This window comes from Pezoporus flaviventris, unplaced genomic scaffold (assembly GCF_033815535.1).
Source record: "Pezoporus flaviventris isolate CSIRO_AGI_PZ_B2104156 unplaced genomic scaffold, CSIRO_AGI_Pfla_v1 ptg000569l, whole genome shotgun sequence".
In the NCBI taxonomy this organism is placed as follows: domain Eukaryota; kingdom Metazoa; phylum Chordata; class Aves; order Psittaciformes; family Psittacidae; genus Pezoporus; species Pezoporus flaviventris.
Genome location: NW_026893116.1, coordinates 170,155 through 192,653, shown reverse-complemented (window position 1 = coordinate 192,653; position 22,499 = coordinate 170,155). Strand labels below are relative to the sequence as shown.

At 61.2% G+C, this 22,499-nt stretch overlaps 4 protein-coding genes and 1 pseudogene across 4 annotated transcripts; 3 read left to right on the top strand and 2 right to left on the bottom strand.

Moving 5' to 3' along the window:
* Positions 1 to 216: 216 nt before the first annotated feature.
* LOC133264025 (feather keratin Cos1-2-like) lies at positions 217 to 910 on the bottom strand. The gene has a single exon (XM_061443922.1). The coding sequence runs from the start codon at positions 824 to 826 to the stop codon at positions 494 to 496; it is 333 nt and encodes a 110-aa protein (XP_061299906.1). The 5' UTR covers positions 827 to 910; the 3' UTR covers positions 217 to 493.
* Positions 911 to 2,710: 1,800 nt separating this feature from the next.
* Positions 2,711 to 3,761, top strand: LOC133264026 (feather keratin Cos1-2-like). Its single transcript, XM_061443923.1, has 2 exons — positions 2,711 to 2,816; positions 3,182 to 3,761. The coding sequence occupies exon 2, from the start codon at positions 3,203 to 3,205 to the stop codon at positions 3,533 to 3,535; it is 333 nt and encodes a 110-aa protein (XP_061299907.1). The 5' UTR covers positions 2,711 to 2,816; positions 3,182 to 3,202; the 3' UTR covers positions 3,536 to 3,761.
* Positions 3,762 to 5,873: 2,112 nt separating this feature from the next.
* On the top strand, positions 5,874 to 6,916 carry LOC133264018 (feather keratin Cos1-1/Cos1-3/Cos2-1-like; annotated as a pseudogene).
* A 2,984-nt stretch (positions 6,917 to 9,900) lies between these two features.
* Positions 9,901 to 13,717, top strand: DLX3 (distal-less homeobox 3). The gene is made up of 3 exons (XM_061443924.1): positions 9,901 to 10,383; positions 10,707 to 10,897; positions 12,529 to 13,717. The coding sequence occupies exons 1-3, from the start codon at positions 10,065 to 10,067 to the stop codon at positions 12,868 to 12,870; spliced, it is 852 nt and encodes a 283-aa protein (XP_061299908.1). The 5' UTR covers positions 9,901 to 10,064; the 3' UTR covers positions 12,871 to 13,717.
* A 4,880-nt stretch (positions 13,718 to 18,597) lies between these two features.
* On the bottom strand, positions 18,598 to 21,341 carry LOC133264029 (homeobox protein box-5-like). Its single transcript, XM_061443925.1, has 3 exons — positions 20,924 to 21,341; positions 19,842 to 20,035; positions 18,598 to 18,987 (listed from the first exon to the last, which is right to left on the bottom strand). Exons 1-3 carry the CDS (start codon positions 21,213 to 21,215, stop codon positions 18,736 to 18,738), a joined length of 738 nt encoding a protein of 245 aa, XP_061299909.1. The 5' UTR covers positions 21,216 to 21,341; the 3' UTR covers positions 18,598 to 18,735.
* Between the last annotated feature and the right edge of the window lie 1,158 nt (positions 21,342 to 22,499).

Below are 22,499 nucleotides of genomic sequence, written 5' to 3'. Positions count from 1 at the left end.
CAAACACATTTGTTTCCTCGAGGCAGATCTCCTTTCTCCCTGCACAGCTTTAGGGAGCGTCCAGAGAGCAAAGGACCACACAGAGCCAGAGGCTGCGATGCAACAGAGTTTAATGAGTCCGAAGAGGGAAACAAGATGTCTCGAGAGGAGGTCACGGTGAAAGGACCTCAATGGGCAGCCGGGAGTGAGTTTCCCCCGGGCGCAGAGGGGTGGGCAGGTCCCCCCTAAGCTGCCTTTGGTGGGCATCAAAGCTGCCGGGGGCAGAAAGCAAGGAAGGCAAAGGAGGGAAAGCAGAGAGTGGAGGAAGGGAATGAGAGGCAGCGGCCGTGTTTGCAGAGAGCCCGGGCTGGCCCCTTGCCCAGGGCTGCCTCCCTTTGAGGAGGAGCGGGGCACGCTCAGCCCCTCTCCGAGGCACGGCCGCAGTCTCCGTCGTTCAGTCTGGCGTCATCTGCTGGGTTCGCGGGGCTCCTTGGCTGGGCTGTCAGCGGCGGCTTTAGCAGGGTCTGCACCTGGAGCCGCAGTAGCGGTTGGTGATGCAGGAGAGGTCGAAGCCCCCGGAGTTGATGGGCACTCCCTCGGAGCTGAGGATGCTGCCAACGGCGGCGGAGGTGGAGGAGCCCACAACGGTGTTCTGAGGGGAGGAGCTGAGGATGGGGCCGGGCAGGGTCACCACCACCGGGGAGGGCTGGATGACGACGGTGGAGCTCTGGCACTGCCTGACACAGCACTCATTGCAGCTGTTGGCCAGCGGGGTCGGGCCGCAGGGCTGGCAGGGCCGGCAGGGCTGGCAGGGCTCGCACGTCTGGCACTTCTCAGGGCAGGACATGGCTCGGGGCTGCAGCTTCACCTGGCAGAGAGGGCAGGGAGGGAGCAGAGCACAGGGACCCGTGAGGAGCAGCCTGCAGAGACACCCAAGGGAGCACAAGGCACCTCCCGTGGGGAGCTGGAGCCTGCGCACGGGGAACAAGGGACCCTTTGCCTCAGCCCTGCCACACCTTCACTGAGCATCTTAGCACCAGTGTGCAGCCAAAGAGCCACCCCGGCCCATCCCCAGGCTCTCGGCATGGCAGACCCTCTCTGCTCTGCCCTCTCCCACCGCCACCACCTCGGAGCACTAACACAGCACCAAGGAGCAGGTATCAGCGGAGATGTCCCTGCAGGCTGCACCCTGTCCCATGGGAGGAGTGGGTGAGAATGGGGGCTCCAGCTCACCTGGTTCCCAAGGAGAGGTTGGAGGCAGAAGAGCTGGAGAGAGTGACCCGTTGGGCTGGCTTTTATACTGCCCCCGCAGTGCCTCAGGCACAAAGGCAGGCACTGCACAGGCAACGATTGTCCTGCACGTTCCCGATGAACGGAAACATCGCAGGTAATGACACGGCACGTGCTGCTGATTCCCTCTATGCTGCCCTTGCGCTTCCAGGTTTACGTCATGTCTGTTCCCTCACTATTGCTTCTTCTGAGCGCTGGGATGAGAGGTGCCATGATTTCCGGGACAAGCGTGCATCAATGTGGGCAGAAGACACAAAGCAAGTGCCAGAGGGGTCCATTGCAGGCCGGTGATGTCAGCCTGGGGTCACTGGGCTGGGTTTTGTATGATTCCGCTGAGAGGAAGCGCCCCAGCTGCTCCCGGCCCTGCCGTCCTTGATTCTTCCCCAGAGGCTCCTCTGAGTCAGTGCCTTGTCCTCTCTTTCCTTCCATCCCGTTACCTGAGGGGACACAGACAGGGTCACAGCACTCGGGTCTCCCTCAGGAGAACCCCAAACCCAAGCCAATTCTTTTCATGCTGCCTCCAGGCTGCCTCCAGAGGCTGAGCTGCTTCCCAGGACTCACGTGAAAACTTTGGCAGCCCAGGGATGTGCTGTGCCTGTGGGGATGGGGGAGCCCTTTGCCATGACTGGGGAGCCCTTTGCCGTGACTGGGGAGCCCTTTGCCATGACTGCGGAGCCCTTTGCCATGACTGGCCCATGTCCAGAGCCAGGAGCTATACGAAAAGGAACGAGAACCTAGGGAGGCTGGGAGGAGGAAGGAGGTGAACATCAGGGCTGCAGCCAATGGCACCAGAAAAGAGCTTCTGAGAGGATGATCTGTGCACTGCTGCCACCTACCCAGCTACCCTCCACCTGTAAATGATGGTGCTGGCCAGAAAGTGGGTCTCTGAGCAGTGGGTGCAAGGACTGATCAAGGACTTTTCAGTCTTTTGTGCTCTGTCAGTGAGGAGAAGCACAGGAAGCCAGGAGGGAACAGACAGGACTTGACCCAAACTAGCCAAAGCGATATTCCTTACCATGTCATGTTGGGACCGCAGCTGTGGGGAGTTAGCCGGAAGGGACTGATCACTGCTTGGGCCGTGCTGGTGTCAGTGAGTGGGGGCTGAGCAATTGCATTGAGCATCACTGGTGTTTTGGCACCTGAGGCGCTTCCTCTCAGCGGAATCATACAAAACCCAGCCCAGTGACCCCAGGCTGACATCACCGGCCTGCAATGGACCCCTCTGGCACTTGCTTTGTGTCTTCTGCCCACACTGATGCACGCTTGTGCCGGAAATCATGGCACCTCTCATCCCAGCGCTCAGAAGAAGCAATAGTGAGGGAACAGACATGACGTAAACCTGGAAGCGCAAGGGCAGCATAGAGGGAATCAGCAGCACGTGCCGTGTCATTACCTGCGATGTTTCCGTTCATCGGGAACGTGCAGGACAATCGTTGCCTGTGCAGTGCCTGCCTTTGTGCCTGAGGCACTGCGGGGGCAGTATAAAAGCCAGCCCAACGGGTCACTCTCTCCAGCTCTTCTGCCTCCAACCTCTCCTTGGGAACCAGGTGAGCTGGAGCCCCCATTCTCACCCACTCCTCCCATGGGACAGGGTGCAGCCTGCAGGGACTTCTCCGCAGATACCTGCTCCTTGGTGCTGTGTTAGTGCTCCGAGGTGGTGGCGGTGGTTGAGGGCAGAGCAGAGAGGGTCTGTCATGCCGAGAGCCTGGGGATGGGCCGGGGTGGCTCTTTGGCTGCACACTGGTGCTAAGATGCTCAGTGAAGGTGTGGCAGGGCTGAGGCAAAGGGTCCCTTGTTCCCCGTGCGCAGGCTCCAGCTCCCCACGGGAGGTGCCTTGTGCTCCCTTGGGTGTCTCTGCAGGCTGCTCCTCACGGGTCCCTGTGCTCTGCTCCCTCCCTGCCCTCTCTGCCAGGTGAAGCTGCAGCCCCGAGCCATGTCCTGCCCTGAGAAGTGCCAGACGTGCGAGCCCTGCCAGCCCTGCCGGCCCTGCCAGCCCTGCGGCCCGACCCCGCTGGCCAACAGCTGCAATGAGTGCTGTGTCAGGCAGTGCCAGAGCTCCACCGTCGTCATCCAGCCCTCCCCGGTGGTGGTGACCCTGCCCGGCCCCATCCTCAGCTCCTCCCCTCAGAACACCGTTGTGGGCTCCTCCACCTCCGCCGCCGTTGGCAGCATCCTCAGCTCCGAGGGAGTGCCCATCAACTCCGGGGGCTTCGACCTCTCCTGCATCACCAACCGCTACTGCGGCTCCAGGTGCAGACCCTGCTAAAGCCACCGCTGACAGCCCAGCCAAGGAGCCCCGCGAACCCAGCAGATGACGCCAGACTGAACGACGGAGACTGCGGCCGTGCCTCGGAGAGGGGCTGAGCGTGCCCCGCTCCTCCTCAAAGGGAGGCAGCCCTGGGCAAGGGGCCAGCCCGGGCTCTCTGCAAACACGGCCGCTGCCTCTCATTCCCTTCCTCCACTCTCTGCTTTCCCTCCTTTGCCTTCCTTGCTTTCTGCCCCCGGCAGCCTTGATGCCACCAAAGGCAGCTTAGGGGGGACCTGCCCACCCCTCTGCGCCCGGGGGGAACTCACTCCCGGCTGCCCATTGAGGTGCTTTCACCGTGACCTCCTCTCGAGACATCTTATTTCCCTCTTCGGACTCATTAAACTCTGTTGCATCGCAGCCTCTGGCTCTGTGTGGTCCTTTGCTCTCTGGACGCTCCCTAAAGCTGTGCAGGGAGAAAGGAGATCTGCCTCGAGGAAACAAATGTGTTTGCAAGCGGCCCCTTGCTCGTTGCTCTGGGACAGGAGGGCGGGACACGCTGCCCGTGGCCTCCTTCAGGCGCTGTCCCTCAGAGCTGAGATCCAGCTCTCTGGCTCCCCCGCAGCCCCTCACTGCGAGCCCTTCCCTCGCTGCATCTCTGCCCGGAGGCGTTCCCCTTGTCCTCCCAGCCAGGCAACGCTGAGAGGGAACGGGCCGGAGAGAGCGGCACCGAAGGACGGGTGGGTGGGGAAAGAAAGGCAGCTGGAGGAGGCCTGGGATGCCCGAGGGAGCGAGCGCTTCTCCTCTGTCACCGGGTCTGAGGGGAGAGCTTTGGCCGCAGTCAGGAAGAGCAGCAGGAAGCAAGGCACCAGCACGGTGCATCCCCTTCACAGCCCCCTGCCCGCCAGGCTCCTGCCGTTGAAGTCCCCCACGTGAGGCTGCGTCAGGAGCGATGCTGGGCTCTGCTCTGCCCACGGCTGCGACCCCGCACCTGGTGCCCAGGTACACGAGTGCAGAGAGCACCTGAGGTCATTGCCCACGGTGCTCTGAGGGGAACAGCAGCAGGAGAGGGAGAGAGAGCTGCTGGTGGCACAGGGAGAAAGCAGGAGGAGCCCATGGAGATGACAAACCCTGCTGGCACTTACTTCTCCTTGCAGGAAGTGGGGCAGGACTCAGCGGAGCGTGGCTGGCTTCCAGAGCCACCCTGCTGCTTCCTGCTTGTCCTTCCGCAGGAGGACAGGAGGAGAAAGTCAGGTGAAAAGGTGAGGGGCTGAGATACAGGCAGAGGGATCATTGCCAACTGCCGGCAGGGCCGCGACAGACTTGACTTGGGGAAGGTTCGTTTCATCAGGCGACGAGGAGAAACGGATCCGCGTGGTGAGAAACGGGCAAAACCCCTTAAATCGCCTTGGCCCCATCCCTCCTCTTTTGCACAGACTCAACTTCCCTCCTCCGTTCATGGCTCCACCTTTCAGCACACAGCGGGACGTGGACGGGGCGGTTGTGGCACAAGGTTCCATCCGTCTAAGGAGGGACTTTGCCTGATGTGCTCACGGCAAAGCACCGGGTTTGGTCGGGTCACCCTCAGTCACAATTCCCGGCCTTCCCAGACACAGCCGGGAGCTCCTCGGCCTGCTCTTGATGGGGGATAGGGAAGTCCTGGTGCTCGATCCCCACACGAGTTGGCCTCAACGCTCTGTGACTGCCCCTGGAGGCCCAGGGAGCCTGTCCTGCACCTCCCAGCACAGCAGCACCTGGAGCCCTGTCCCTCCGGTTCGATCCCTGTTTGGTGCAAGGGCTCAGAGCCCACCTCCCTCAGCAGCAGGCAGATGAGCTGCAGAGTGCAGCTGGCAACGGGCTGGACATGAGGAGCCTGCGTCCCGTCCCCGTCACCAGCAACCCTGCACCAGACGGGCATCGATTAAGGGTCCACGGTCTGCAGAGGTGGGCAGGCTTTCGTGGTCCTTCTCCTGCGCCCGAGGCAAGAACTGGAGGCTGCAGGAGGCAGAGGCTGCGTTTTGGTCCCCTGGGCACCCCTGTGCCGTGTCCTGTCCCGTGGGGCTCCTTGTGCACGTGGACAGAAGCACGAGAGCGGTGCCCGTTTCCCACAGTGTGGCCACAAGCAAGCCCAGAGGAATGAGCCAGGAGCACATCCCCTGCCTGCACGGGATGCACCAGCCCTTGATGGGAGGCTTCTGCTGCGCTCACGTGGTTCTGCCCCGGAAACCCTTGGGCTTCTCATCCCGGCACTGACAGAAGCCTTCCTATGGCAAAGCACATGAGCCGGGAAATGAAAAGGCAGCAGTGCCGGAAACCGGGACACGGCCCCTGCCATTACCTGGGAGGGTTTGCATTTGCCATGGGCTTGTCAGGAAATTCCTGCTGCCACAGAGGTGCCTGTGGGCCTGAGGCACTGCAGGACGACTATAAAAGGCAGCCCAGGTCTGTGCTCCTCATCCACTTCTCTGGCCTCCTTCTCCTGGCAATCAGGTGAGTGCGAAGCCTCTTGTGCTGCTGCTTCCAGAGCAGGTCGTTCCTCCCCGGGGCTCTCAGCTGATGGGGGCTGTGCTAGCGCAGGGATGGGAGCTGCTTCTCGGAGGGGGGCAGAGGGAAGGGGAGAGAAGGGCTTGTGCAGAGAGAGGCTGGGACTGAGCTGAGGCGGCTGCTGGGCTTGGAGGTGGTCAGCGTGTGCTGGGCCAGGAGGTGCCTTGGCTTGCCCAGGCTTGGGTGCAGAGCTGCTGCTGCCGTGTCCCATCCTCTGCTTGCCCCTGCCCTGTGTCCAGGTGAAGCTCCAGCATCCAGACATGTCCTGCTGCAACCCGTGCGTGCCCTGCCAGCCCTGCGGCCCGACCCCGCTGGCCAACAGCTGCAATGAGTGCTGTGTCAGGCAGTGCCAGAGCTCCACCGTCGTCATTGAGCCTTCCCCCGTGGTGGTGACCCTGCCCGGCCCCATCCTCAGCTCCTTCCCTCAGAACACCGTTGTGGGCTCCTCCACCTCCGCCGCCGTTGGCAGCATCCTCAGCTGTGAGGGAGTGCCCATCAACTCCGGGGGCTTCGACCTCTCCTGCATCACCAACCGCTACTGCTGCAGACCCTGCTAAAGCTGCTGCCAGCATCCTCGGGCAAGGACCTCCACGACCTCACACCATGGATCTGCACAGGAGATAGAGCTTCACGGCGCTGTTTCCTTCTCCCACTGTCCTCTCCATTCCTTTCCTGTCTCCACCTCCCGCACCAGCCCCGTGGGGACCTCTTGGCTTCCCTCCCTCCCTCCCTCTCAGTGAGGGACAGGCAGACGGACACCCTGCAGGAGCTGCACCGCCTCTTGGTGGCTGCCCCTGGTGCTCCCTGGGAGCCACCTCCTTTTCTTCTTTACCCTCATTAAAGTTGTGCTGCATCCAAGCCTGGGCCTCCGAGTCCTTCTTCCTTCCATGGGAACTCTTCCACTCTGCTCAGGGGAAAAGGTGGCAGCAGGGGGAGATCTCCATCCCTGCAGTGGATTTTGTCCCTTGGTATCCTGGTACATGAAGTGGTTTGAAGCCATCCTTGACAAACGTCCTTCATCCCTGGCAGTGTTCAAAGCCAGGTTGGACACAGGAGCTTGGAGCAAGCTGCTCTAGTGGAAGGGGTCCCTGCCCATGGCAGGGATTGGAACTGGATGAGCTTTAAGGTGCCTTCAACCCAAACCAAGCTGTGATTCTATGTTGATTCATGATCCAATAAAAAGAGGAGAAACATATTGGCTAAAAGGGAATCCTATGTGGGGGAAAAAGAAAATAAAGACATAAAAAAGAAATCCACATGGAAAAGAAAAAAACATGGAAAATCTGGGCTGTGGGGTACTAAATACATAGAAAGAACATGTAAAATGCTACATGTAATAGATAAAGAAGTGATATGGAAAAGAAACTAAAACAGAGACACAGAAAGGTCAATTAAAAAGCGAAGTCAACAACTAGAGAATTGAAAAATAAAGACAGTGAAGGAGAGAAAAGTAGAAAGTTCTAAAATCCCAGCGATTTAAAGAGAAAATAACTAAAAAATAACAGTGAAGGAAAGCGCAGACAAAGAAAAATGTTTTAGAAGCGCAGTGAGGAAAGAGAAGAAAGAATTAAAAGGTCAAGACAGGAAAGGGGATAAATGTAGGCAGAGAAAGAACGTTTAAAAAGCAATAGCCATTAAGGAAGTAAATGTAAAACAAGTTGAAATAAGGCCAACAAATCAGCTACACAGAACTACATATGCGACTATTGTATAGGATCATAGAATCCCAGCCTGGTTTGGGTTGGAAGGGACCTTAAAGCTCCTCCAGCTCCAAGCCCTGCCACAGGCAGGGACCACTTCCACTGGAGCAGCTTGCTCCAAGCCCCTGTGCCTTGAACACTGCCAGGGATGGGGCAGCCACAGCTTCTCTGGGCACCCTGTGCCAGCGCCTCAGCACCCTCACAGGGAAGAGCTTCTGCCTAAGAGCTCATCTCCATCCCCGAGGCCGGCCCTGCCAGCGCTGCCCCTGCAGACACCCTCGGGTACCTCCATGCAGCGACTTCTTCCATCCCCACTGTCCTGGTCCCCTCACACTGTTCCCTCCTCACAAGCTGTCCTCATCCATGAGCTCCCCTTTTCGGGCCAGCCTTGCTGAATAACCTCCAGCAGCTGGAGGCACCAGTGCCTCCCAGTCCCAAACTGGTTCAGGACCGCATGGACCTGCTCCCTGTTTGTGTCCCATTCCCCGGGCGCGTTCCCCCAACCTGCAGCTCCCGAACCAGCTTTTCCTGCTGGAGGAACCCTGTCCCAGCAGGAACCAGCCCTGGTGACAGTCCGGCTGCTCCTCCGAGACCTTGGGAAACCTCCCCACGGGGGGGCCCTGCAGAGCTCCGAGCAGGGCTGGGGCTGTCCCAGACATTTCTGTCCCCTCTGAAAGAACTCTTCAAATCTGGAATTGATCTCGAGTTATTTCTATTTCTATTTCTATTTCTATTTCTAATTCTATTATTTCTATTTCTATTTCTATTTCTATTCTATTATTTCTATTTCTATTTCTTCTATTTGTGTTAGTTCTATTTCTGTATTTCTCTTTCTATTAGTTCTATTTATAGTTCTATATTTCTCTATTATATTTTTATTATTTCCATTTCTATATTTCTCTATTCTTTTTCTACTATTTCTATTTTTATATTTCTTTATTTTTCTTTCTATTTTACTTCCATCATTTCAAATTCTATTTCTCCTGTTCTTTTTCCCGCTCCCTTTCCATTCGTTCCATTTCCCTTCTATTCACCTTTCGGATTATTTCCCCCTTTGACCCGCGGCCCGTGCGGTGCCGGCAGGGCCGGGACTCGAACCCTCGACCCCCGTGGGCGCAGTTCCCCGTTCAGTCCGTCAGATGGCGCCATTGCACCGCGCGGTGCTGCTGCCGGGGCGGGGAGGAGCCGGGAGGGCGCAGAGATGGGACAAGGGGAGATGGGAGGAAAAAGCCCCTTCCAGAGTTAAGGATCCGCTCGCAGCCCCCCCCCAGCCCCTCCCAGGGATAAGGAGCTGCCAACAGAGCAGAGATCCCCCCCCCCAAATAAGTCCCCAGAGTTGGGTATATGGGGGGGGGGTCTGGACACAGCCCAGGGGTGGCTTGGGGACCCCGGGCTGGGTGATGCTGCTGGGGGCTCTTAGGGCAGCGAGGGGGGTGTGGAGGGGGTGTGTGTCAGGACCATGACTGGGGATGCGAGAGGGGCACAGAGGAGGAGAAGTGTCCTCAGAATCAGGGCTTGTCACCACCCGAGGTCCCCACAGGGCAGGTGGAGAAGGGCAGGTTGGTGGAGTACCTGGGGGACCACTCCATGGGGCTGGCTTGGGCACGACATTAAACTGGGGGACACTGGGAGAAGGTGGGACTTGGGGGGGGGGGTGGGGGTGGGGTTGGTCCTAAAATGTACCCCCCCAGCCACCCAATCCCAAACTTGGATCCATCCTACTCCCTATCCCCAACCCTTCCTCTGCTCTACCCCCCAGCAAACACCCCCCAGCTCTGCTCCCCCTGCAAATCCCCCCTCAGCACCAAAAGTCCCCTTGCCAGAAAGCACCCCTTTGGCTCACAGTGTCCCCAGAGGCCCCGCCAGTCCCGTCCCGTCCCCCCCCCTCCACTTCCCTCCCCTGCTCCCGCAAACAGGAGCCTGCGGTCTCTATTTATCCCTTCTCCCTCCTTCACCCACTCTTTGTTGTTTCTTGAGAGAGGGAAAGAAGGGAAGGAGAGGAAAAAAAACACACACACACAGAGGCAGAGAGGAGGCCGGAGCCTATTTTGCCTCCCAGGCAATATTTCTGGAGCCAATCGGAATGCGCACCCACCCTGCCCTGCTCCCTAATTAAAGGCTTTAAGCAGGCGGCCGGGGCTGGAGGTTTGGGCACAGTCTCTTGGTTGCTCCTCGCAAGAGCTGGTGTGGAGGAGCCGGCTCTGGGCAAGCCAGGCCTGACGTGGGCAGCCGGAGCCGCCGGGTTGGGGGGTCCCCAGCCAGGCAGGCAGCTCCCCCCCCCCCCCCCCCATTGCCCAGCTCCAGCAATGAGTGGCTCTTTCGACAAGAAGCTCTCCAGCATCCTCACCGACCTCTCGGGCTCCCTGAGCTGCCATGCCGCCTCCAAGGACTCTCCCACCTTACCGGAGTCCTCCGTCACCGACCTGGGCTACTACACCAGCCAGCACGACTACTACCCGGGCCAGTCCTACAGCCAGCCTGTGAGCCACTACCCCTACCACCAGTTCAACCTCAACGGCATCGGAACCGCCGGCACCTACTCGCCCAAATCTGACTATTCCTACAGCCCTTCCTACCGCCAGTACAGCCACTTCAGGGACCAGCAGCTCCCGGCCCAAGAAGCAGGTAGGATGCTTGGGGAAAAAAGGGGCTGTATCCATCCCGCAAGTCCCTTGGGACAAAGGCAGCGAAGTTGCACTCCTCCAAGTGTCCCCAAGCCGGGGATGGGGTTGTTGTTGTGGGATCAGCCCCCTCTGGCATCCCCAGTGCTGCTGGGGAGATGCAGCGGGATGGATCCAAGCTGGATGTGGCCATCAGGGGATGCCCCTGGGGATGGGGGCACACGGAGTGCGATGACCCTGAGCTGAGGGATGGGGTGTGCGTGTGTGTGTGTGCGTGCTCAGCGCTGGGACCCCTTCACCAGCCTCACACCTCCGCTCTCTGCCCAGTGTCGGTGAAGGAGGAGCCGGAGCCGGAGGTGCGGATGGTCAATGGGAAACCCAAGAAGATCCGCAAGCCCCGCACCATCTACTCCAGTTACCAGCTGGCGGCTCTGCAGCGCCGATTCCAGAAAGCGCAGTACCTGGCGCTGCCCGAACGGGCTGAACTGGCCGCCCAGCTCGGGCTCACCCAGACCCAGGTAAGGGCTGAGCCCCCCGGCACCCCAGTTCCCAGCCACAGGCAGGAGGGATCGGCAGGGCAGGAGCCGGGAGCGCCCTCCTTGCATAGCCCGAACCGGTGGGGTTTGGGAGGGGGGCTCTGTTCACAGAGCAGGGGCTGGGGGTCCCTATGGATGGGTGCTGCCCCCTTGCTTATGGGCGCAGGGGTCCCTGCTGCCACGTTTCCCCGTGCGGAGCAGATCTGCTTTGCAGAGGAAAAGGTGGAGAGGAGGGAAGGAGCAGAGAGAAGGGAAGGATCCCAGCCAAGCCCGCTCCCAGGTTTCGGGGTTCATCCCCTTCCCTCTGGAGCAAGCCCTGTCCCAGACCTCGCTCTGCTCCGGCACCGGGCAGGGTCAGAGGCTGAATCCTGCCCCTGTGTCTGGGAGAGTCCTGGGTCACCACACACCCGGCACGCCGGGAATGTGGGACACCAAATCCGGATGCAGGACGGGACGTTTGGGACAGGGTGCTTGAGACACCCCATCCCAGCAGCAGGTCCTGGCCCTCTGCCTCGTGGGAGCACCTGGGGGGCAGACCCTGCTCTTCCAGCTGGATTTTCCAAGGCTTCCCTTAGGGAGCTCCTCCCGGGGCTCCGGCTCCCCCGTGCTGCTTGGTCCGGGCAAAGAGAAGGGATTTTGGGATAGGATCCACATTCCCCCTCGGATCTCCGTGCTGGGGTGACAGTTTAGGCTGGACGGGAAGAGCAGGGACGGGTGCTATGGGCTCCCCCTTACGATGTGGGGCCAAAGCCTCGCTTTTGGGGTTTGCCTGGCACGGGGACAGATCCTCCCCCCCCCGGATCTGCTGGCGCGAGGACGAGCCGGTTGTCACCCCCCCCCCCCCCCCATCGCCGCAGCGCGGGGCTCCCCCCGCACCCCATCCCATCCCCAGCACCCTCCCTGCCTGCGGGCCGGCACCGGCGCCCTTGTGCCGCCCTTGGTGCGGCGCTCCCCAGCGCCTCCCGGCCTTCCTCCTCCTCCCTTGGGCGATGAAGCAATCGGGGACACTCGGCAAAGGGCTGACGGAGCGCGTCACCCGCTCCCAGAGGGACATCCTGTTTGGGTGACAGCCACCCACCCCTTCCCCAGGGGCCAAGGGCGTCCAGCGCCGCCTCACCCAGCTCCAGGGACGCTCCCAACGCCCGTGATGCTGCAGTGACGGGCTTCCCCCGACGCCCGTGTCCCCACCAGGGCACCCTGCGATGCTCCATGTCTCCAGGGTCCCCGTGACACCCGTACCGTGGTGCCTGCGTGGTGCGTCCGGGTGACACCCACAGCCCGGTGCCTTCCTGGGTGTTTGGGGTCTTCTGGCAGGCTTCCTGCAATGGGGTCCCTATGACGCCCATGGCCGTTGACACCTTCCCACCCAGCACTGTGTGGTCTGGGGTCCACATGGGTGCCATGCGGGTGCCAAGCTGGGGGGGCTTCCCGCAATGCACCATGTCTGTGAGTCCCCATGGTGTGCCAAGCTCCCCGGGGTGCCCATGTCCCTTATCCCTTCCCACTTCAGTGGGGTCCATCCCAGGTCCGTTCCCCCCCCGCCTCGCCGTGAGCATCCCATTCAACCCGCTTTCGGTGCCGGGGGAACTGACCCCCCTCTCCTTCCCTGCCAGGTGAAGATCTGGTTCCAGAACCGGCGCTCCAAGTTCAAGAAGCTGTACAAGAACGGCGAGGTGCCGCTGGAGCACAGCCCCAACAACAGCGACTCCATGGCCTGCAACTCCCCGCCTTCCCCGGCCGTCTGGGACAGTAACTCGCACGGCAGCGCGCCGGGCAGGACCCCCCTCCCGCAGCCGCTTCCTTACAGCTCTTCTCCTGGCTTCTTGGAGGAGCACAACCCCTGGTACCACCCCCAGACCCTCAGCGGACCCCACGGACCCCACCAGCCACCACCGGCCGCCGCGATGCATCACACCTCCCCGGGGCCGCCCCCAAACACGGGTGCCGTCTACTAAGAGCCAGGAATGAGGGACAGTGGCAGAACTCCTTTGCCTCCTTTTTTTCCCCCTACTTTTTGGGTTTTTTTCTTCTTTTTGTTTTTTTTTTCTACTTTTAAAGCAAAAAAGGACACCCATGTACACACACCCCTAAATATACTCTTAGATATCCTATCCTTTCCCAGCTCATCTCAGGAACAAGAGGACTCCAAAGGGTTAAACTCCATAGCTACCAGCCCAGGGCAGGCAAGGAAAAGGTGGCAGCGAATTCTTCTTATGCATTTTTATCCTTATTCCATCACCCCCTAATAAAAACCAGCCCCCGAGGAGCCGCATCCCGATGGGAATCTCTCACTGGAGCTTTGCCTCTTGGGGCCACCCTGGGCAGCTGCCTTTAGGGGGGGCTCCCTGAGCACGAGGGGCACCCAGAGCACCCGCACCCAGGTCCGGATGGAGCCCGTGGGGAGGAGGACGCGTGCGGGTGCCCATCGCTGATGCCAAAGGAGCGGGATGAGCTTCACCCTCACGGCATCGGATGAGAGGATGAGCTTCACCGCCGGGATGCGGGGGGGGACCGCGGATACCCCACGGGAGCCAAGCAGCACCCGCAGCCCATCCGTTTCAATGGCGGCTTCGCGGGATGAGGACCGGCTCCGACAATAAGGTGGTTATTTAAGAATAAATCGAAAGTGTAAGGGGAGGGGGAGAAAAAAAGAATCCTATTTTAATATTTAAACAGTTCAGGAACGGTTTAAGTTATTTTGTAGAGAGAAAAGCTGTGCTAAAGTCTGTTTCCCAGCAGTGACTCCATCCGTGTCAGTTCAGCTCCCAGCGAAGCGGGGTGCCTGTTTTCTAAGCGAATCAACAGCACGTTTTAGAGGGGAAAAAAAAACAACAAAAAAAAAAAGAAAAAAAAGAGAAAGAAAAAAGAAATTTTACTATTTTTTAAGAGGATGATGCTATTTTTTTAAAAGCAGCAAGTGCCGTTTGAAGAAGTGTTCATACACGTTGTACAGTGCCGAGGGTCTTATTTATGTTGCCTTATATATAAATAGGGGTGTATTGGGGGAAAAAAAGAGAGTGTACATAAAGGTTCGTTTGTATAAAGTTGATCCAAACCAAACTGGTTTTGCTCTGGTTTTGTTGTTTGCTTTTTGGGTTGTTTTTTTTAAGGAAAAAAAAGGGGAAAACACCCAAAATTGGGTGCTGGGAGCCCCCTCTAAGGACAAAGAGGCTTCCTCCGAGCGACCTTTGCTGCTTTCCTAGTGACCAAAAGCTGATCTCGAAGTGTGAATAAAAGTGGTTTGAATTTGAAAGCTCCAAACGTCGTTTTTGGGGAGGGTTTTTGATGTGCAGGGAGGAACTCCTGAGTTTTCCGGCTTGGAAAACATGGAGTTAAAGCCGGTGTGCCCTGGTTTAGGAAGCAGTTGGGGGCTTAAGGGAGCGGGCACCCAAGGGTGCTGCTGGCTCATCCCGGGTCCCACTTTGCCCCGCTGAGAGGGAATCTGGAGGAAGGGAATTTTACTCCTGGTTGCAGAGTCAGCCCCACTGCAGCCGGGACCTGCTTCCCTCCCCTGCTGCTTACTGGGACCAGTACACTGCTGGCCATGCAAACTGGGAAGGTGCTGGGCTGCCCCGGTGTCCCTTTTGGGGATGCTCATGAGCAAGGGATGGGACACCCCCCCCCCCCCCCCCCCCAAGGTACCAATCCCATGGGGACGACAGTCGCAGAGATGGTGACTTCACCCATCAGTGTTCTGGGGCTGGGAGGGCTCCAGTGACCGGTGATAGGGACGGTCCTTGGGGCTGAACCTTGCTGATCACCTTGCCCTGCTGTCCCCGCTGTCCCCGGCATCATTCTGTGCCTAGGAGTGCAGCAAAGGGTCGGGGGTTGAAGTCCCATTATCCATCCCAATGTTGTCCTCACTGAGCCATGCATCCCATCCCCAGCGATCCTGGAGGGTCCCCCTTCATCCCCACATGGCACTCGGTCTCCATGGGGTGGCTCTGAGGATGGTCCCTCTGCACCATCCAGGGAACCCCAGCTCCGCTGAGTGCTGGACACAGCCAGGATGCATCCAGTGGTGTCCCCACATCCCCATATCCCATGGCCAAGACCACACGGGGCCAACCTCACTCTTTACACCCATGAAGGTTTCCCCCAATCCCCCCATGGCTGCACCCCCCAGCTTCCCACCTCATCCCATGCATCCAGCATCGGGATGCCTGGGTATCCCCATCCAGCTGCTTCGTGACCCGGCTGGTTGCAGCACACAAAGGGGTGCTGCCAGCCCCCCATATGCTTGGGGTTGGGGTTGGGGTTGGAGGCTGTGTGCAATGCGCCCCAGAGCCGGCGGCGGGCAGACAGGCTGGAGACATGGGGGTGATTAGGGGGAGCTGCCAGCAAGAGCAGGGAGGAGGCAGGTTGGGAAGGAGGAAACAGAGCGGCATTGCCTGGAGTGAGAGGCACGGCGCGAGCTGGCAATGGGGTTTTGTTGGGTTTTTAATCTAGGGAAGGGAAAGGCAGAAGGTTCTGTATCCACACATGATATAGGAATGCTGGGAGCATCCCTGCCTGTGGACCGAGGTTCATCCTGCTCCCCTCCAGCACTGCCTGTGAGCTGGGGTCTGCTGGCAGCTTGTGCAGCAGGGATGGACGCAGGGGTTGTTGTTGTCCCCTTGTTCCCCCATGGAATGAGTTGGGTTGGAAGGGACCTTAAAGCTCACCCAGCTCCAACCCCTGCCACGGGCAGGGACCCCTTCCACTGGAGCAGCTTGCTCCAAGCCCCTGTGTCCAGCCTGGCCTTGAACACTGCCAGGGATGGGGCAGCCATAAGCTCCTGGGGCTGCAGGACCCAGCCTTCCCTCCCTACTGCCAAGCTCCATCCTCCTGCAAGCAGCTGATACCCCAGAGTGCTCCCAAAAGCAGAATGAAGCCTGAGAGCCAAAGGCAGGACCCCCAACACACACACCAGGGTGGGAACATCACCCAGATCCTCCCAGCATCCCTCACCCGGCCCTGGCACAGGAATGGGATGACCATCCTTCATCATCCTAACACCAGGATGGGGATGCTGGGGACATCCAGCCCCTTGGAGGGGATGGTGCCAGCACCTCTTTCCCCATTGCGCCACGCTGCTTCCAGCCCCTTGCGTCACCCTGCTGCCAACACAAGGAGCGGGGGCAGCTGCTCACCCACAGCCTGGCCTGGCATCCACGGCGTCCTCATCCTTTCCCAATCCTCATCCTCTCCCAGCTCTTGGCTAACCCGGCACGCGGCAGCCGGAGTGACACGGGGCAACCACAGCATTGCCACGAGCCAGGGCCCTGGCTCCATTCACGGCTCTGGAAAACAGGATGGAAACGCTTCCAAGTGGCCTCAGGGATCTTTGTGTCTACCCCTGTCCATGTCCCATCACCCTGTCTGGGCTCGGGACAGCAAAGGGACACAAGGTTCCCCCCAAATCTGCCCCGGTGCTTTGGAGGGAGCTGGTTGGGTTTCCAGCCCGTGCGGGTGGAGGGAAGAGGGACCCAAAGAAGCCCATCCCCAAGACATCCCCTAATGGGTTTTCTCCCATCCAGTGGGTTAAACCCTACCAGAGAGGGATGCCTGGGAGCTCTGGGCCTTTTCTGAGTGGGGACACTTTTGGCTGGTGGAGAAGAGGCAAAAGCAGCTCCAGTGATGCTGTGCAGGCATCTCCTGGGGCACCCTCCGCTTCAGCTGCAGAAAGGGTAGAACAACCCTCAAAGCTCCTCCTCTGCTCTCCAGACCCCATCCCTGTCCCCATCCCAATCCCATAGGAGCATCCCAAGCACAGGCGGGTGGCAGCAGGGGCCAGGGGTGCCCAGAGATGGGCTGGAGCAGGATCTGGGGTCAGCCATGGCTCTCCCATGTATGTTTGGGTGCAGGGGGAGCTGCGGGTGTCCCCATTGCGGGGTCCAGGCGCCAGCCACTGTCCCAGTGTGGGGTGGGATGGATCCTGGCTCCTGGAACCCATGGCTGCTGCTTCCCTCCCGCTGCAAGCCGGGACCTGTGAGCGGCTCTGGCTGCAGGTCCTTGGCAGCACATCCATCGGGAAAGCCGAGCGGGCGCCGCAGCCTCTGCCTCCTGTTTTCCCCATCCCCTGCTCAGCACCCGCCAGCACCCAAGCCACCTTTTGGAGCCAGGACCACACCGCGTTCCAGCCCCTTCCCATGGCTGGAGAGTAATTCCTTGAGGAAAGCCGTCCCTTCCAGCCCAAACCCCTGTCCGGGATAAATCCCACCCACAAGGAGCTGGGTTTGCCCCAGTCTCTGGATGAGCAGCGCAAAGCAAATCCATCCACCTCCCTAAAGCCTCGGTGGGGGTGATGGGCTCCATCCCTCAGGGGAATAAAGCCAAGGTCTTGCCCTGCACAGACCCCTTCTTTTGCTGGACTCACCCCCTCAACCCCACTTGGGACCATCATCCACCCAGGCACCATGTCTTGGCCTCGGTTGGTCCTGGGGGGTGCTGAGCCCACAGCCTCCACATCCTCCACATGCCATCGCTGCAATGTACCCATGGGCATCACGGGACGCAGCAGGAGCCAGCCATGCCTGTGGCTCGGTGGGGTCACCAGCAGCACCCCAAACCTCTTGGCTGAGGGATCAAACCCACTCCTGGCTGGCCTCATGCGCTGCTGACGGTGCAAAGCAAACAGTGCCATGCAGAGCATCACAACATCCCTCCCTCCCAGGCTTTTCCAGCTGGGATGGGAAATGTGGTCCCTGGGGCAGGAAGGGACCCTTGGAGTGGGAGGAATGTAAAGTGGGAGCATCGGGAGCGCAGATCATGTTTGTGCAATGGAGGAAACCTCAGTACGGACTCAGTGCCCCAGCAAATCTCTGCTGGGGAAACCTCAGCGCAGGTCCCATCCCCATCATAGGGGACAAGCACTGGCTGGGACTGGGAAAAGTGGGAAATACCAAGCAGGTATTTTCCAGCCAGGTTCTGGCCTCTGGAAAGTACAAAAGGAGGTGGGAGATGCACTGCAGGAGGGAACCTGCAGCGGAAAAGTATCCCCCCATTCCCAAAACGCTGCCCCTGCCAGAGCCAGGTATCGACTCCAGGGGCTGCTGGAGATATGGGGCAGGAGCCCAGGGTCCCCCCACCTCCCTCTGCCACCCTTATTAAGGCCAACATCCTCACCAGCTCCAAATTGCCTGTCATTACCCCATGGAGGCATCGAGGAGCCCCTCACGAGGAGCCTGCCCCGCAATCACTGCGATCGTGCCTCAAATCAGGGCAGTGACCGCGTGTCTGGAAACAACAGCAGGTCCCACACGGGTGTTTGGGGAGGGGGGACGCAGCCCCAGCCCCCTGCTTCAGCGCTCCCATCCCCATAGGGTTGTTTTCCCAAGGGATGGGAGCCTCCAAGGACAGGACTGATGTGTCTACTCCCATAGCAGGGGCAGAGCCGCAGCAGGCAGTGGCAGGTATGGAGGAGCAGGCGTTACAAGTGTACAGGTATTTATAGGGGGGGGCATACAATAATGGACGGTGTTTATAAATAAAGCCAGGCTGGGGGGGAGGTCTGGGGACCCCCCAGCCCCTCTCCAGGCCCCCCCCTGCCCCCTGTCTATGAACGGAGGGAGCCAGGGCTGCGACTGGAGGCCAAGTCCTGTCCCACCGGGATGGTGGCATCAAGGTGTTGTGCAGGGGCTGCCTCACTTCGGACCACGATGGAGCAAATAATTCACAGGTTCCTGCAGGCTGCAGTCGCCTTCCTCCTCCTCTTCCTCCTTCTCCATTTGTGGAGGTCCCCAAGGCATCGCTGGGCTCCCCAGTCCCTTGGGGGTGGCTGCAGAGCATCCCCCTCACTGGTCCTCCCAGTGCTGGCAAGTGCTGGAGCCACAGCAGCATCACATCATGGGGGCCCGGGGGATGGTGTCCTGTGGGTGAGGCTGGTACCAGGCTCCAAAGCTGTTCATGTAGCTGCTGGAGGACAGGGGGGGTCCTTTTCCTGGCATGGGGATGTCCCAGAGAGGGGGGATGTTGGGGGAGCAGGGGGAGAGGGAGGCAGCATTATGGAGGTGCTCCCCATCAGGCGCGCTGGAGCCCTGCTTCATGATCTTCTTGTACTTGGAGCGCTTGTTCTGGAACCAGATCTTGACCTGCGGTGGGGGGGGGGGAGAGGAGAGAGGTGTCAGTGGGGAGGATGGGGTCTGTGGCCAGCACCCCCCCATAAACCCCCAGCATCAATAATTATGGGGACCCGTGGTCCCCATCTCCATCTGCGCCAGCCCTTTCCAGGGAGCACAGCCAATTGGGCATGGGGGTCTATGAGATAAACCGGGCTCTGAGCCCATTCCCTTACAAGCCACCAGAGACTCCACTAAGAGAAGCGTTTGGGAAGAGGCACGAGGAGCCCACACAAACATGGAGAGCAAGCCAGGAGGCCCCAGCCATGCACATCCCCACGGCCCCCGCTCCGGGTCGGACTGTGGCCACCCAAACCCAACCGGGTGCTGGTGCTGGGGTGCGGCACGGTGGGGTGGTGGCCCCCGCTCATTCCTCCCCGCAGTCCCCCCCGCGCTGCCGGCAGGTTCCCACTTGTCTCCTCCTTCCCCAGCTTTATTAGCTCGCTTCGCCCCTGGCTCCGGGCTGCACCGCTGCCGCCTGCCTGTCTCTCCCCATCGCCTTCAAAAACCCACTCGCCCCATCCCACGGCCCAGGGCCGCCCAGCGCCGGGCACGGCCGGGCCGGCAGCCAGGCTGCGGGGCTGGGAAAGTCCCAGTGCCGCTGGGAGGTGCGAGCAGGAGCACCCCGAACCCGAGCCCCGGGGGCCCACCGGCGCCAGCTCCCCCGCCGCAGCACGGCCCGGCTCGGCAGCGTTCCAGCTGCACCCCGGCATCGTGACGCAGCCTCAGTGCAGAGTCGCTCCTGGAGCAGCAATGGGTGCGAGGCTCCCGTGGGGTGCACGGCCATGGGGCTGCGAGCATCCCCTCACCCCTCGCTGCGGCCGTACCTGGGTCTGGGTGAGCCCCAGCTGAGCCGCCAGCTCGGCTCGCTCCGGCAGCGCCAGGTACTGGGTCTGCTGGAAGCGCTGGTTGAGGGCTTGGAGCTGCAGGCTGGAGTAGATGGTGCGCGGCTTGCGCAGCTTCTTGCCCTTGCTGCTGATGCGCAGCTCCCCGTTGGCCCCGGCCAGGGGCTTCTCGTGCTCTTGGGGTGGGAGAGGAACCGAGTTAAACCAACACGCCGGGAGGTGAAAGAAAATAACCCAACAACCAACCCCAAACCGTCGCTGTCCCCGTCCCCCCCCCCCCCAAGGCCCTGGGCTGCTGTGGGGTTTGCTTTTTGGAGATTAGGTTTGGAAGGGGAAGAAAAAAAGTGGGACCTGCTTTTGCTCTGCTGGTGTGTTTTAAGCCACAGGTAAAGCAAAGGGGGAAGAGGAGGAGAAAGGGAGGGATGGGATTATCTGGACAATATAACTATGTAAGTCCAAAAGTGGGCAGGCCACAGGCCCCTCTGCCGTGCACCCAACTTGGGGGGCAGGCAACATGGGGCAACAAAGGGTGCAACAGGAGAGTCCCCTACCCCAGTGGGTCCCTTCTGTGGGGATGGTGGTGGCCCCTAGATCAGCAGTACATGGCTAAGGTGGGTGAGCACAGGGCACGGAAGCATTTTGCATTACTTTGGGGAGAAAACAGTGGGGAATGGGAATGCAAGGGGGCAGGGAGCTGAGATTGCAGCATGTTGGTAGTGGGGCAGAAGGGGAGAGTCTGCCTGGGCCGGGAGGTCTCAGAGGCAGGACAAGAGCAGCCGCGGGCTTCAGCGGGCTCTGAGGCAGGATGCGGGCAGCCGGGGGTCTGATGCTCCCCATCCCCAGTGTTTCTTGCCACCACGCAGCCGCCCTTCCCCATGCGGCTCCAGCTCAGGGAGGGATGGACGCAGCCCCCTGCCCCGTCAGGCCGAGCCCCGCATCGCCGCTGCCCCGACGGCGCTTCCGACAGCTCCGTCCCGGCGCTTCCTGATAAACGCCCGTGGCCCCACGCCGGGTGGGTGCCCGGGAGCGGGTGCGCAGCGCCGAGCACCCCGCGCCCTCCTTACCTGCATCCTGCAGCCTGGCGCCGTGGGCCAGCTGGGCCGGGGGGTGCTGGGCGCCGGGGGGCGGGTAGGGCAGGTAGGGCCCTCCGTGGGGGAGCGGGGGGGCACCGCCGGGGTAGGGGTAAGGCCCGGGCCGGCCGTAGGAGGCGAAGGGCGCTGGGTCGTGCTGGGGGTGGCTGGCGGGGTGGAGGCCGTGCAGCGGGTAGTGCGGCGGCGATGGGTGGCCGAGCTCCAGGAAAGCGGCTTTGGACGGGTCGGACCCCAGCAAGCTCTCGGCTACGGAGCTCATGGTCATGGTGGGCAGGGCCGGGCCGGGCCGGGGCGCGCAGCCCCGGGGAGCCCGAGGAGCCGCACCGAGCCCCACCGCCCCCCGACGGGCTCCACGCTGCCGAGCGCGGCCCCGCGCCCGGGGGATCCCCCGCCCGCCCCGTCCCGCCCCCCTCGGGTGGAAGGCCACGCCCCCCCTCGTGACGTCATCCACCGGGCACCCCTCTGGTTGCCCCCCACCTCGGGGGCAGCCCCCTCTGTGTCCCCATCCTGCTCGCAACCCTCCCCGTCGGTTCCTTGGCCGGGAGCAATGCACCCGCCCCGAGGGGACACCCGGGGGGACCCCCGTGTCCTGGCTGGGTCTCCCCAGGGAGGTTGCCCCTTGTTGCTCCCCATATTGGGGTGCTCCATGCTGGGGGGTAACCCCGTTCTCAGGGACCTTCCGGGATGGACGGCGACGTCCCCGCACATCGCCCTTGGGGGGACGGATCCCCTCGAAGGGGGACACGGGGCACCCCGGCGCTTGGGGGACAAGACACGGTGGAGCTGAGGCTGCTCGCACTCAGCTCACCTGTGCGGGGACATGGGACACGCGAGGGATGGAGACGGGAGGGACGGACACCGCATGGAGGGATGGAGGCTTGAGGAGGCCCTGCGCCTCCGCAGTGCTCGTGGGTGCTGGGGGAGGACCCCCGCGGGGGTGGGAACCCCAGAGCCACCCAGTCGGCGCCTGCCCCGGCAGACGGGAGGCCCCTTCCCCGGCGTCGGCAGCGCCCGGTCCCCGCGGGGCCCCGCTCCCGGCGGCAGGCGCCGACCTGCCCGGCCGCTCCCTCCCAGCGCCCCGGGGAGCCCTGACCCTGGCGGGGTGCGTGGGGCCCCGAGGAGTCCCGTGGCCTCCACCTTGGCTCCCAACCGGAGCATCGTTCCCCCCCCCCCCCCCCGACCCATCGGGCTGGTTGTGCCATCAGCGCCTTTGGGGACAGCCAGCAGGAGCCTGGGTGCTGTTGGCAGGGGGGGGATTTGCACCTCCTCCCGTCCCAGATCTTATGCAAAGCCCTGGAGGGGGTCTGTGAGCCCCGGCTGCAGCGCAGGGATGGGTTGGGGGAACCAGCCCCAGCTGCCAGGTCTCCAAGAGCAGGGTTTGCCCGGGTGGAGCAGCCCCGAGGGAGCCGGTGCCAGGCGGATGGGGATGCTGGCAGGGAGGGTCCCCGTCCCCACCCTCCCTGGAGATTAAACCATCCCCAAAACATGCTTCCATCCGGCCATCGTGCCAGGGCTGAGTCACTCCAAGCAGGGGCCAGGAGCTCCGATG

What these genes read in the sequence shown, in the direction of transcription:
- LOC133264025 (XM_061443922.1), bottom strand. Translation starts at nt 826, where the DNA reads ATGTCCTGCCCTGAGAAGTGCCAGACGTGCGAGCCCTGCCAGCCCTGC.
- LOC133264026 (XM_061443923.1), top strand. Translation starts at nt 3,203, where the DNA reads ATGTCCTGCCCTGAGAAGTGCCAGACGTGCGAGCCCTGCCAGCCCTGC.
- DLX3 (XM_061443924.1), top strand. Translation starts at nt 10,065, where the DNA reads ATGAGTGGCTCTTTCGACAAGAAGCTCTCCAGCATCCTCACCGACCTC. An exon ending in GCTCCCGGCCCAAGAAGCAG is followed by an intron (nt 10,384 to 10,706) that starts GTAGGATGCTTG and finishes CTCTCTGCCCAG; the next exon opens with TGTCGGTGAAGGAGGAGCCG. An exon ending in TCGGGCTCACCCAGACCCAG is followed by an intron (nt 10,898 to 12,528) that starts GTAAGGGCTGAG and finishes CTTCCCTGCCAG; the next exon opens with GTGAAGATCTGGTTCCAGAA.
- LOC133264029 (XM_061443925.1), bottom strand. Translation starts at nt 21,215, where the DNA reads ATGACCATGAGCTCCGTAGCCGAGAGCTTGCTGGGGTCCGACCCGTCC. An exon ending in CGCCAGGCTGCAGGATGCAG is followed by an intron (nt 20,036 to 20,923) that starts GTAAGGAGGGCG and finishes TCCCACCCCAAG; the next exon opens with AGCACGAGAAGCCCCTGGCC. An exon ending in TGGGGCTCACCCAGACCCAG is followed by an intron (nt 18,988 to 19,841) that starts GTACGGCCGCAG and finishes CCCCCACCGCAG; the next exon opens with GTCAAGATCTGGTTCCAGAA.